Genomic DNA, 14,065 nt, shown 5'->3' with positions numbered 1-14,065 from the left:
TGCAAAAGAACATTCTCAGAGAGAAACAGAGAAACTCTAAGATGAGGAGACGTGAGCAAGAGTGGAAAGCAGAGTGTCAGCACTGCCTGGGTTCGTGACATTTCTGAGGCCTGGCTGCTCAGCTTTTTCTGGAGTCCTGAGACCTGTCGGTATCTTTACAATACCTCCATCCTTTTATTTGAACTAGCTTGAATCGGTTTCTGTGCTTTGAAACCAACAGAGCCTTGAATAAGGCACATGCATTTCTTTTAAAAAAATTTATTAGTTATCAACTGATTTTACTAAAAATAAATAAATAAATCTTTAATTTGTCTGAGTCTCTTTAAATGAAATATCAAAGCTTCCCATTTTCCAAATGTGAGGTGTAGTATTTTATATACATGACAGATTAATTAAACTGAAAAATAAGGATTTAACTTTCTCATCTCTCTATCCCATCAAGTTTCCTTTCATAAAGCATTCTAAAAAACTTGCAGGGGCTTCCCTGCTGGCACAGTGGTTAAGAATTCGCCTGCCAATGCAGGGGACACGGGTTCAATCCCTGGCCCAGGAAGATCCTACATGCTGCGGAGCAACTAAGCCAGTGTGCCACAACTACTAAGCCTGCACTGTAGAGCCCGCGAGCCACAACTACTGAGCCCATGTGCCACAACTGCTGAAGCCCGCGCACCTAGAGCCTGTACTCCACAGCAAGAGAAGCCACTGCAGTGAGAAGCCCTCACACTGCAAGGAAGAGTAGTCCTCGCTCACCACAACCAGAGAAAAGCCCACGCGCAGCAATGAAGACACAACGCAGCCAAAAATAAAATAAATAAAAATTTATAAAAAAAACTTGCAAAATTAAAAACAAGAGGGTAAAAGATGGTAGAAAGAAAGAATGTTGCAGAAAAGCCAAAGTAATTTTTTTTAAAAGCTGCACTTTGGGAATTCCCTGGCAGTCCAGTGGTTAGGACTCTGCACTGTCACTCACAGGCCGGGTTCAATCCCTAGTCTGGGGAACTAAGATCCCACAAGCCGGGTGCAGCTGGGGAAAAAAAAAAAAAAGGCTACACTTCACATATTCTTAACTAGTTATATGTCAAAACATTCTAGCAATGTCTTGGGAGCCGGATCATAGAAACCAAAACAAATTTGAGTTTTATAACTCTTTACTCTTCCTAAAAGGTCAATCTACGGATACCATAATCACTGGCGCTTTGTTTACATACAAAATTATTTCACAAGTTTTGTTTTTACACTGAAATCAAGCACAAATTTTATGAAGGACTCAAGTGTATATTCCTTAGAATGGCAGTTAGTAACTAAATCAACTGTATTTCTCCAGACACAGAATATTAAACTCACCTGAATATACCATCATTTCTGTAGAAGAAGCCAACAACTCCTTTCACTAACCTAGGGAAAAAACCCTTTAAAGGAAGAATATGCTCTCATGCTGTGTGACTATGTAGTGTTTATAAACTAAAATTTTTCTTCTCAATCCCCATAGCCAGCTGACACTGCCTAAGTGCTTTATAACAAAGCTAAGTGCTTCTGCTGTCCCTGGAGAGAAATCTCAGGGTTAATTCACTATATCCAACCTGCCCCCACATCCTGTCATTTCTTCCTTTGAAACAGTGGCTCTCAATTTTCCACTCCAACATCTCTGAGGCATCAAATGCCCATGCTAGTAACAGAGGCCAGAGATTCTCTACAAGTATGCAATCTTTGGGTGCCCCAGGCAGTCAGAAGGAGGCTGTCTGGGTAGGAAATGGTCCCCAGTGGATCTGCTGTCCCCTGGCAAGAAATCACCTGCTTTAAACTGTTTCTTGAATTGAATCTTCCTCTCTATTCTCAGGGCCACCACCATCACCCCCTTCAATGGTTATCACCTCTGCTTTGGATTGCTATTCACTACAACAGCTGTAGTTTTTCCTACATTTGCTCTTTCCTCTTTGCATTACATCAAGCGCACCCACTGCTGCCAACACAAAATTCTGTTCCCATCATGTCACTTCCTGGCTCAAGAATGGATTGCATCAGTTCCCCATCCCTTCTATCTCTCCAACCTCTCCCTTTCTCAGCCAGCCTTTTCTCCTTGCTGTATAAATATGTCCTAATTCTTTCCCTTAAAACAAAACAAAATAAAAAACAAACAACTACGAAAGTAAAATCCTTCTTGGATACTTTATTCAACTCTAGTTACCACCTTTCCTTCTTCTTTTGTTTTTCTGAGAAACTTTAAAAAAGTAAGGTCTACTCACTGCTCTCTGCTCTTGTCACTCTAATGAAACTGCTCTTAACAGAACTCTAACAATCTTGTTCTCTAATCACCAAACCCAACGGACTTCTTTTTCCTTCTTGACTTCTCCAGCATCTGAAGATGTTGATCACCCCCGTCTTTGTGAAACTCTTGCCTCCCTGACTTCCACTCCCTGGACCATTTCTTTCCAGATTTCTCTTCCTCCACTATCATTTTAAATGTAGGGGTTCTGCAGGCTTCCATCCTGTTCCTACTTCTCCTTTTTTTTTTTCTTTTTTGCTGTACGCGGGCCTCTCACTGTCGCGGCCTCTCCCGCTGCGGAGCACAGGCTCCGGACGCGCAGGCCCAGCAGCCATGGCCCACGGGCCCAGCCGCTCCGCGGATCCTCCCGGACCGGGGCACGAACCCGCGTCCCCCGCATCGGCAGGCGGACTCTCAACCACTGCACCACCAGGGAAGCCCCCTACTTTTCTTTTTAATTTGCACTCTGTTAATGATTACATTGACACTTATGGCATTAATCACCACTTCTACCGTAACATCTCATAAATCTTCAACTCATTTCTGACATTTCTCTTGACTACAGACCTGTACCAGCCTTTTGCACCAGGTTGTCACACAGGTGACTCAAATTCAACATGTCCAAACCAAACTTCTTCTCTTCACCCAAAAAACTAGTTCCTCCCCCATTTGTTTTGGTTTCATAGATATCCACTTTCCCAAGCCAAACATCTAGGAGTTATCCTCCCTCTCTTTTCCTCTCCCCTTAGGTCCCCAAACTGATCATTTAGACCTGTTGTTTCTATCTCCTTAATATCTTTCAGCTTCATACTGTCCTATCCAGTCTCACTATCCTAATGGTGTCGCAACAGCCTCCTAACTGCTTTCCCTTACTTCATGTCTTGAGCTCCTACACTCCCTATCTGCCACTCTTCCTAAGAGATTGCTTCTTTGTTTAAAGCACGGCTCATTTAAAGCATTTTAAAACCTGGGTGGCTTGCCAGGCCTAAAACTTTTTTTTTTTAAGTGTATTTTTTTAAATTAATTAATCTATTTTTGGCTATGTTGGGTCTTTGTTGCTGCGTGCAGGCTTTGTCTAGTTGCGGTGAGCGGGCGCTACTCTTTGTTGAGGTGCGCGGGCTTCTCATTGCAGTGGCTTCTCTTGTTGTGGAGCACAGGCTCTAGGTGTGCGGCTTCAGTAGTTGTGGCGCACGGGCTTAGCTGCTCCGCAGCATGTGGGATCTTCCCAGACCACGGATTGAGTCCATGTCCCCTGCATTGGCAGGCAGATTCTTAACCACTGCACCACCAGGGAAGTCCCTAAAACTTTTTGTAGTACACACTCATCAGTAAACATGTGAGTCTACACGCTCATCCCACGAATATTCATTAATGCATACATATTATAGAATATATACAAAATGTAAACATCAAGAATGGGGGCTTCCCTGGTGGCCCAGTAGTTGAGAGTCCACCTGCCGATGCAGGGGACACGGGTTCGTGCCCCGGTCCAGGAAGATCCCACATGCCACAGAGCGGCTGGACCTGTGAGCCATGGCCGCTGAGCCTGCGCGTCCGGAGCCTGTGCTCCGCAACGGGAGAGGCCACAACAGTGAGAGGCCTGCGTACCGCAGGAAAAAAAAAAAAAAAAAAAGAATGAATGAGATGAAGATGAAATACACTAAATATATCCCTGATGAAGTCATACTATCTTAGCTACTGTATGATTCAAAGTACAATACAGTCTCATATAGTTCATTATTCATGATAATGTATTAATCCATATTTCAAATAGTCTTCTTGACAATTTCATTTTTTAGGCTGACTTCTTGACAGGCTTACCTTGAAATGTGACAAAGAGCTCCTACTAGGAGAAATGTAAACCCTACATTTTTATTATTTATAGTGTTAGAATTATCTTCAATCAACGGTTTCTCTGTGCAAATCTTTAATCTCATTTTGTGAAGATTAATTTAGTTAAAAGCAGATAATATATTATAAATCCACTCAACCAGGCTCAAGTAAACTGCAATAAGTTGCAATATGATAATAGCAGACAAATTAATAAGGTCACCACATTCAATTCCTGTGCTTTGTGAAGCTCTTTCACTCTTCCCTCGAGACATCACCTTGTGTATCGAGTGTGTAATGTCACTGTCTTATAAGACTGAGGAAGAGAACCAGGGTTACTTATATAATATTAATAAAACTCAAGTTCTTCCTTTTTTAGGTTGAAAATATAAACCCCACTAGTGACCACTGGTTGGCACTGCACACAAGGCCCTTGATGATCTGGCCTCTGCCCACCTTTCCAGCCTGCTCTCCAGCTACACACTTCCTGCATCTTCCCACGCTTCACCTCTCTCAACATATCAGCTACTCATCACTTTCTTACCTCTGACATGCTGTCTCCTTTGCACTGCTACCTCTGCTTCCGGGGCATCATCTTCTCATCTCTTTTAAAGCACTATCACAGCCGGCTATAACTGTTTCCCTACTAGCCTAAAGGGCAGGGATTACTCCCAATTTTGAATTCCCAGCATCTACCACAACACCTCATTTGCAGTAGGTACTTAAGGTTGACTGATAGAATGAAAAAGGTCCAAATTCCTCTGGCCTGCTTTCAAGGCCTTGCATAATCTGGCTCCAATTTATCTACCCAGCTTAATTTTCTTCCCCCAAGTCCATTCCTGTTCTCCTTACTTCCTATCGTAGGTCATGCTCATTTTGGCTTTTGCTCAATTTACCTCCTCAACTTGGACTACCTTCCATCTACAGAGAAGCAACTTGTCCTTTAGGCCTCAGACAAAACTATCCCCTCCCCAATGAAGTCACACTTGACTCTTCCATCCCCCAACTGATCACCTCTTCAGAGAACTCTTGAAGAGTGAGTACTACACATTTCAGCAATTACTCTCTATGTGGTGGTTTTCCCTCCCCAATTTCAGTCTAAGTTCTTTGATGCCAGGGACCACCTTCAACTTCTTTTGCACACTGATCTCTCACAACACACTGCAACATGATGATGCATAGGAGATGCTAGAAGTTCTGAATGACTGGTTGTAGATATCATGGTACAAGGGAGACAGCAGTGAACAGGGTTTCAGTCTGAGTTCCACCACTGATTACTTAGGTGACCTTAAACATGCCACTTAACCTCTTTGGTCATTAATTCCTCATCTGGAAGATGAGACTTCACAATTTTTTTAATTCCAGGTAAGATTTTTCCTCTTGCCCAAAGGAAAAAACATTTTCCCCCTAAAAATCAATAGAAATTCTGAGACCTTCGGTAACTCACTTAACATTAATGAGCATCATTTGTTGTTCAGCTGGGTAGGAGAGTATGCTAGCTTAGCCAAGGACAGTGACTGGATCCTTGAATGACTCAGTCTGCTCAGCACAGCAGAACACTGTTCCATAGCCACAGGCTGCACCTCATCCCTTAGGTACAAAGATAAACATTTGATCACAAAGTAAAGTAATCTTTATCCCGTAAGGACTACATAGCAGGGAATACATCAGTTGAAGTTACTGAGTCATCAATTGAGATCTAAATTAAAGCCTGGTTATGGTTTCTAAAAATGCTCTTAGAATTTTCGCAACCACTCTGTATTAGAACCAATAAATTTCTCATATTTTTCTAATAATTTAGAGGGCATATTTTAGCAAGAAGGGGACTCTATAAGAAATAATCTGGTTACAAAGACATGGTTTCTCATATAAACATGTCTAATCATTCAAGTGAAATACAAAGAGGCTAGTTAAAAAGAAAAAACAGAGAAACACAAAACGTCCTAACAATTTAGTGGTTATTTAAGAGATAGACTGATGAATATACATGGCAAAGTCTCAAAGAAAATGTAAAATGTTTTCTCTAGGAGACTCTCAACTTTTCCAACATACGGTGAAGAAAGTGGCAGTGTAGGAACCCAAACTAGCTTCTTCAAATGAGTAGCCTAATAACGTCAGCAGTATTCGTTACACGTCCCCTAACATACACAAAGAGCAAGTCATATTATATAAGACACTCAAAATCTCAACCTATTCTAGATAAAAAAATTACTTTCAACTCTGAAATTAAATTTCATGTCAGATAACTTCCTCTATACACCTAACCATTTTCTTTTCAATAGATTTGATAACAATACTTTTAGAATCATATTTACACAATAAAAGATGATTTTCCAACAATATTCCAATGAGAATTGCTTCAAAAATTTATTGATCTTTTCTCAAATATCAAACCTTAAGCTGGGGACTTCCCTGGTGGTCCAGTAGTTAAGACTCCCCACTCCTAATACAGGGGGCCTGGGTTCGATCCCTGGTCAGGGAACTAGATCCCACATGCCACACTGAGAGCCCGCATGCCCAGACACTATAAATATCTTAGAGGAAAATATAGGCAGAACATTCTATGACATAAATCACAGCAAGATCCTTTTTGACCCACCTCCTAGAGTAATGGAAATAAAAACAAAAATAAATAAATGGGACCTAATGAAACTTAAAAGCTTTTGCACAGCAAAGGAAACTATAAACAAGACGAAAAGACAACTCTCAGAATGGGAGAAAATATTTGCAAACGAAGTAATTAAGAAAGGATTAATCTCCAAAATATACAAGCAGCTCATGCAGCTCAATATCAAAGAAACAAACAACCCAATCCAAAAGTGGGTGGAAGACCTAAACAGACATTTCTCCAAAGAAGATATACAGATTGCCAACAAACACATGAAAGGATGCTCAACATCACTAATCATTAGAGAAATGCAAATCAAAACCACGATGAGGTATCACCTCACACGGTCAGACTGGCCATCAACAAAAAGTCTACAAACAACAAGTGCTGTAGAAGGTGTGGAGAAAAGGGAACCCTCTTGCACTGTTGGTGGGAATGTAAATTGATACAGCCACTATGGAGAACAGTATGGAGGTTCCTTAAAAAACTAAAAACAGAACTACCATATGACCCAGCAACCCCACTACTGGGCATATACCCTGAGAAAACCATAATTCAAAGAGAGACATGTACCACAATGTTCACTGCAGCACTATTTACAATAGCCAGGTCATGGAAGCAACCTAAATGTCCATCGACAGATGAATGGATAAAGAAGATGTGGCACATATATACAATGGAATATATTACTCAGCCATAAAAAGAAAGGAAACTGAGTTATTTGTAGTGAGATGGATGGACCTAGAGTCTGTCATACAGAATGAAGTAAGTCAGAAAGAGAAAAACAAATAACCATATACTAACACATATATATGGAATCTAAAAAAAAAAAAACAAAAGGTTCTGATGAACCTAGGGGCAGGACAGGAATAAAGACACAGACGTAGAGAATGGACATGAGGACACAGATTGGGGTGGGCAGGGGGGAGCTGGGACGAAGTGAGAGAGTAACATTGACATATATACACTGCCAAATGTAAAATAGATAGCTTGTGGGAAGCAGCTGCACAGCAGAGGGAGATCACCTCGGTACTTTGTGACCATCTAGAGAGGCAGGATAGGGAGGGTGGGAGGTAGATGCAAGAGGGAGGGGATATGGGGATACATGGATACATATAGCTGATTCACTTTGTTATACAGGAGGAACTAACAAAACATTGTAAAGCAATTATACTCCAATAATGACATTAAAAAAAAAGAAAATGAGATCCAATAAAATATGTATACACATTAGAAAAAAAAAGAGCCCGCATGCTGCAACTAAAAAGCTCCTGGGGCTTCCCTGGTGGCGCAGTGGTTGAGAGTCCGCCTGCCGATGCAGGGGACACGGGTTCGTGCCCTGGTCCGGGAAGATCCCACATGCCGCGGAGCGGCTGGGCCCGTGAGCCATGGCCGCTGAGCCTGCGCGTCCGGAGCCTGTGCTCCGCAACAGGAGAGGCCACAACAGTGAGAGGCCCGCGTACTGCAAAAAAAAAAAAAAAAAAAAAAAAAAAAAGATCCTGAATGCCACAGTGAAGATGTCACACGCAGCAACTTAAGAACTGGCACTGCCAAATAAATAAATTAAAACAACAACAACTTAAGCTGGACACGATGCTCTTTCCTAACCTCTTCTGAACACTTTTTGATGTGTAGTCTAATTCAAATATAAATTCTAGAAGCTTTCTGGATAGACCCCATTTCCAGCACACAGGATACAGTAAATTCAACATACACTATGATAGAAGAGTAGTCACCCCTTCATGCTGAGAATCTGTGAATTTCAGCATATCTTAATATCAGTGCTAAGAGACATTAGTCAAAACTACTAGCACACGTTTATTAGCAAGTTTTAAGGTTCTGAACAGCAAGTGTGAAAGAATAGGAAAAATCAGAGGGATGAAAAACTAAATGCAAAACTTAAGGATAAAAAAGTTGACCTATACAAGAGATGACAGGAAAACAAGATTAGAAAAAGGTGTTTGCATGCAAGTGCAAACTCATTCTTGAAGTGTTCACCTAAAACAACTTATTCTTACCATGTATGTCTTTTCAGGTAAAATGGAGCCTTGGATTTTAACAACTTGTTATCCTGGCTATTCTGAGAGTGCCTGTTAACTTACAGCATACCTTCATGACCTAGTCCTACCTTCCTCATTCAGACTTTGTTTTCATTATTGTTGTTTACTGCTGTATTCCCAGTCCCCAAAAAGGCTCCCAGCACATAAACTGTCAAATGAATAACAACCCTGTAAGGAGGTATTATTACTATGCTGGTTTTACAGATGAGGAAACTAAGGTGGAGCGAGGGTGAGTAACCTGCCTAGGGGTTACAAACCACTAGCCAGAAACATATCCAGGTCTAGCTGACCACAAAGTCCTCATTCGTCCTCTACCCTCACTGGGCAAAATGACTTCTTCCTGTCTCTCACTTGTGTCTTTACTGGTGGCAGCTTTCTCCTTAGGGGAAGGCTCAATTCAAACTTCAACTTTTCCATCAGCCTTTTCCTGGGCATCCTCAACCTCTGATGCCCACGACAGTCTTCCATAGATCTCTCCTTCCTCTGTGCTGCGCCCTCTCCAGAGTTCTATTCTCACATCGATTTTAACCCTTTGCTGTACTATTTCTTAACTCTCTCTTATCTCAACTCCAAACTTCTTGAGGGCAGGAATCAGATACCATCTTCAAGCGCCTCTGGCACGTGGCAGAGTTGAATAAATGTTTCATGTATGAATGAATAATCCCTACAAATCCATGAGATAAAAAAAAACCCTTAGCTCACTCAGTTCCCTAACCACAGGCAACCAGAGACTAGTTTTCCTTTGCTTGGGGGTGGTAAGGGAATGCCTGAAATTCCCTGCCCACACCACAAAAGAGCATCACTGTGCTAATGTTAAGGTAGTTTTTCAAGTTTTGAGACATCTAATGGAAGGACCATACAGTTCCAAAACTTTAAGGGCTAATCATAAAAGTCATCTTTTAAAAGTAGGCTTTGGACTTCCTTGGTGGCCCAGTGGTTAAGAATCCGCCTGCCAAGGCAGGGGACACGGGTTCAAGCCCTGGTCGGGGAAGATCCCACATGCCACGGAGCAACTAAGCCTGTGCGCCACAACTACTGAGTTTGCGTTCTGGGCCCGTGAGCCACAACGACTGAGCCTGCGCTCTAGAGCCTGGGAGCCACAACTACTGAAGTCCGCACGCCTAGAGCTCGCGCTCCACAGTGAAGAGTAGCCCCCGCTTGCCACAACTGGAGAAAGCCTGTGCACAGCAACTAAGATCCAACGCAGCCAAAAAAAAAAAAAAAAAAAAAAAAAGTAGCCTACCTGGGACATGGCGCAGTAGTTAAGAATCTGCCTGCCAATGCAGGGGACACATGTTCGAGCCCCAGTCCGGGAAGATCCCACATGCCACGGAGCAACTAAGCCCGTGTGCCACAACTACTGAGCCTGTGCTTTAGAGCCCGCAAGCCACAACTACTGAAGCCCGAGCGCCTAGATCCCGTGCTCCCCAACAAGAGAAGCCACCGCAATGAGAAGCCCGTGCACAGCAATGAAGAGTAGCCCCCCCACTTGTTGCAACAAGAGAAAGCCCACGCGCAGCAATGAAGACCCAATGCAGCCATAAATAAATAAATAATTTTTTTTTTTTTTTTAAGTGGGCTTCCTGGATGGGACACTAGCTCTCAATTTTACATGTTTGGTTCAATTAAATCACTGTTTTCAGTGATTTTACATATTCTAAGCAATTTTATTTTTATATCCCTTGGCTTGAAAGTTCAATTTCATACTTTCCCCCACACATAAGAACAAAAACTACTTGTCTTTTACAAAATGGGAAAATAAAATAGAACCTGTGTGTTAGGTAAATAGGCATTCAATAAATGTTATGCTGCCATTTGTAAACCCTCCTTCTAAAAGCACATGTGGCCTATTTTAGTCTAATGAATATTGGGAAGCATTTACTAGATGATTTTCACTTAATTGGTATGAATACCAGGTTCAAATTATATCTAAACAAAAACTGGATTTTTTTAAAAATATGGGGTAAAGAGTTGAAATGTCTGCCCACCACCACTGAGCACCACATAAATAGTACTACATTCAATATTCTGGCTCTAAGAATTTACAACCGAATTCTTAGCTAGCCTAATTTCAAAGTACACATTTATGGTAACAATTTTTTTACACACATACCACCCAGGCCATGATCTATAATTTTATTCCTTTTATTAGCACTAATTTCTGAGCAATGTCTAGCCCCACCTAAGTGAGATATAAATGAGATTTATAAATAGGATATTATAAAGGTGGGACACTGGAATTTCACAACTGGAGCACATTAAAATATTTACTTGCAAACTAACATTTTCCCAAACATTTACCAGCAGATTTAGAAAATAGTGACAATCACTTTGCCAAGCTGGACTTCTGGCCTCTCAGTTTGATGATCGGCCTCTTCCTACCTCCACTCCCCACCCCTTCCCTTCTCTTCTTCCTCTGCTAGGAATACCCTCCTGACTCATCTCTGCCTATGTCCATCACTTCCTTGGAGACCTGGCTCAAGATTCAGCTCCTTGAAAAATTCCTCGCTGACCAATACAATTTCCACTAACTACTTCCTAACTTTGCATTCCCTTGGCATTTATATAGTTTGCACTCCGTAATCTATAAATTGTAAGTTGTTTTGCACTTTTCTATCCTTTCCCCAACTAGACACCAAATAGACACATCATCTTTTATATTCTGTTCTATATAGCCAGCAATAAATGCTTCTTGAATGACTGAAATCATCAGTGAAAGAAGGCCGATTGCTCAAAAATTTCTGAATATTACCTCCAACATGTATGAGTCCTTCAAGTAGATGAGATTTAATTTTGAGATTTAGTAAATCATAAATTTAGTAAATCCATAAATTCATCACAAATGACCCAAGTAACAGATCACATGCATACTTAAAGAATAATCCTAGCTATTCAAACATAACTTGAGGTTTAACATTTCAGGCTTCTAATAAGCTTAAAGCCTTGAGGCCTGTGAATGGTAGGAAGCTGGCACGAGTCTCCTGCAAAAGGGGCAAAACTCTAGTTGGCAGTAAATGTTCAAACACGTGAGAGTCCACTGTTAAACAAGGCTCATTAACCACACAAACTTGCTGTTTCAGCTTTCTGGCTTCAATGACGTGCTATGATCTCCTTTGGTAATTGTTGAGAGCCAATGATGGGTTAAATTCCCATAAATTAACCAGCGTTTTGGTGGTTTGCCCAAGCATACCGCAGGCACCGGTGTGGACGAATTTTTTTTTTTTTTTCTAACAGACCCGCCTGCCCTGGGGAGCCAGAGGTGAGCGAAGAAAGCGCCAACCCGGCACTTCTCAGGAGGCAAACGGAGACCTCCAGAGCTTCGTTCCGTCCCCCTCTAGTTCTTAGTGTCAGCTTATCGTGCAGAGGCGGGGCTTCCAGCAAGGCTGCTTCTTACTAAATCTCAACCGAGTCTTCCTTGGGGACTGCAAGCCACACTTCGGCGGCTGCCCAACTTTTCCTGTAGGGAGCATCAGTTTTTCCATCCTCAAAGCTCCAGCAGACGGGGTTTGGGGAGAGCCGGGCTACCAGTAGAGAGGAAGGTGAGGACCCAGGGGGCGGGGGAGAGGGAAGGGTCTGGCCCAGCAAAGTGGGTAGGGTGGCAGAAACAAAGTGAGCGCCGGTCAGCCCAGCACCGCCCGCCCGCCCGCCGGCCCCGCTCACCCTCCAGCAGCACCTCCTTGCCCGCGCGCTTCAGCGCCTGCACGGCCTGGTCGTGGGTGGCCTGGCGCAGGTCGGTGCCGTTCACCGACAGGATGGCGTCGCCCAGCCGCAGCGCCCGGCTCTGGTCGGCCGCCAGTCCCGGGAAGATCTTGGAGATGAGAATCGGCATCCGGTTCTCGCGGCCGCCCTTGATGCTGATGCCCAGGCCGCCCGCCTCCTGCTTCACCACCCGCACCCGGCGCACGGGCGGTGACGCGCCCGCCTCGCCCGCCGGGCCCCGCGGCGGCGCGGGTGGGCTCGGGGGGCCCAGGCCGCGGCTCGGGCTCCCAGGCAGTGAGTCGCCCGCGCTGCCGCCGTTCGGGAGGCCGTTGAAGGCGGCCGCCGCGGGCCCGAGAGCGGGTTCAGGCTCAGCCGCCGCGGCGTCGCCCGTCAAGCTCAGGCTCTCCCCGCTCAGCTCGGCCACCACTCGGACCCAGCGCTCCCTCAGGAGCAGCTCCACCAGCCCCGCTTTGGTGGCCCGCGTCCACACCGCCATGGCCGGCCCCGCTCCCGCCGCCGCAGTCGCCGCAGCTACCCTCATTCCAGTCAGGCAGCCTCGGCGCTTCCCCCTTCCCGCCCGAGGGGGCGGGCCCGCCGGCCCCCCCCCCGCCGCCACCGCGGCGATTCATTATTCATTAGGGGCCACGCCCACCTTCCGGAGGGGCGGGGAGAGGCCGGCTGAGCCGCTTCCGGGAGGTTAAGGAGTTGACCGCAGTCCAGTGGGTTACAGTTTACCGGACGTGGGCAGCTCTAGCGAAGTGGGGCTTGGACTCACCTTCTTCCTCGTACGCCTCCGATCTCCCCACCCCCAACTCCTGACCTCTACTGTGCAATTCACCAGAGCTGCCTGGGCACGGAAAGCAAAATCAGCTTCGAGAGGCACTTTGCAATCCTGCAAGACCGAGTTGCATGTTCACTTGCATTGACTGGTTCGTTACGTATTTACAGGATGCTCCGCAGTGTGCTCCCTTTGAGGCCTGGAGAGGAGCTGGATAAAACGTGCCACAGCTCAGAGCTAGCGGTCTAGTGGGGGAGGAAAATGGAGAACCAACCAACCTGATGTGATATTATGTGGTTAAGTGACATGTAGAAAACACCCTGAGAGCAGAGTAGAAGAAACATTTAGTTGGGCCTGGGGACAGCTTCACAGAGGTGACAGTGGAAGCTCAACAGTCCACCTAGGCAATAGGTCCAGAGGCATGAATTCAAGCATTTGTCACTCTGCTTTGTAATCCCGTTTACTTGCCAGTAATGCCAGAGGAGACCATATCTTCTTTAGCCCTGCAGCCACAATAGGTAGGCCTCAAAGATATTTGTCAAATGAGTTACTTAGGAAGATGCCAGAATTCCAATGTGAACAGAGTACAGGGTCAGTGGAGATGGCAGAATATGAGTGTAAAAAGCCTCATATAACCAAATATTGGAGTGTTTGGACTTGAATTTGTAGATCTGACTTTCTCACCCTGGAGGCCTTGGCCTTATGTTGGAGCAAGTGCATATGAGCCTCCCCAGAAACTGCACACTGCAGGGCCTGCAGCAGCTTTTATACAAAGACATGGGTGATACAATCCACCTGGTTCTTCCAGTTTCATGGGCTTGAAGAGC

At 44.4% G+C, this 14,065-nt stretch overlaps 1 protein-coding gene across 1 annotated transcript in view; it reads right to left on the bottom strand.

Annotated features, from left to right (window-relative positions):
• Window positions 1-13,036, bottom strand: part of SNTB2 (syntrophin beta 2) — a 99,337-nt gene extending 86,301 nt beyond the window's left edge. The window contains exon 1 of the mRNA XM_067718893.1: window positions 12,422-13,036. Within this exon, the coding sequence (XP_067574994.1) occupies window positions 12,422-13,001 (580 nt within the window). The 5' untranslated portion in view covers window positions 13,002-13,036. The remainder of the gene's footprint in view (window positions 1-12,421) is intronic.
• Between the last annotated feature and the right edge of the window lie 1,029 nt (window positions 13,037-14,065).

The sequence above is a fragment of the Pseudorca crassidens genome, chromosome 20 (genome assembly GCF_039906515.1).
Source record: "Pseudorca crassidens isolate mPseCra1 chromosome 20, mPseCra1.hap1, whole genome shotgun sequence".
Taxonomy (NCBI): domain Eukaryota; kingdom Metazoa; phylum Chordata; class Mammalia; order Artiodactyla; family Delphinidae; genus Pseudorca; species Pseudorca crassidens.
Note: the sequence above shows the minus strand (reverse complement) of the source record. Positions and strands in the feature narration are given on the sequence as shown.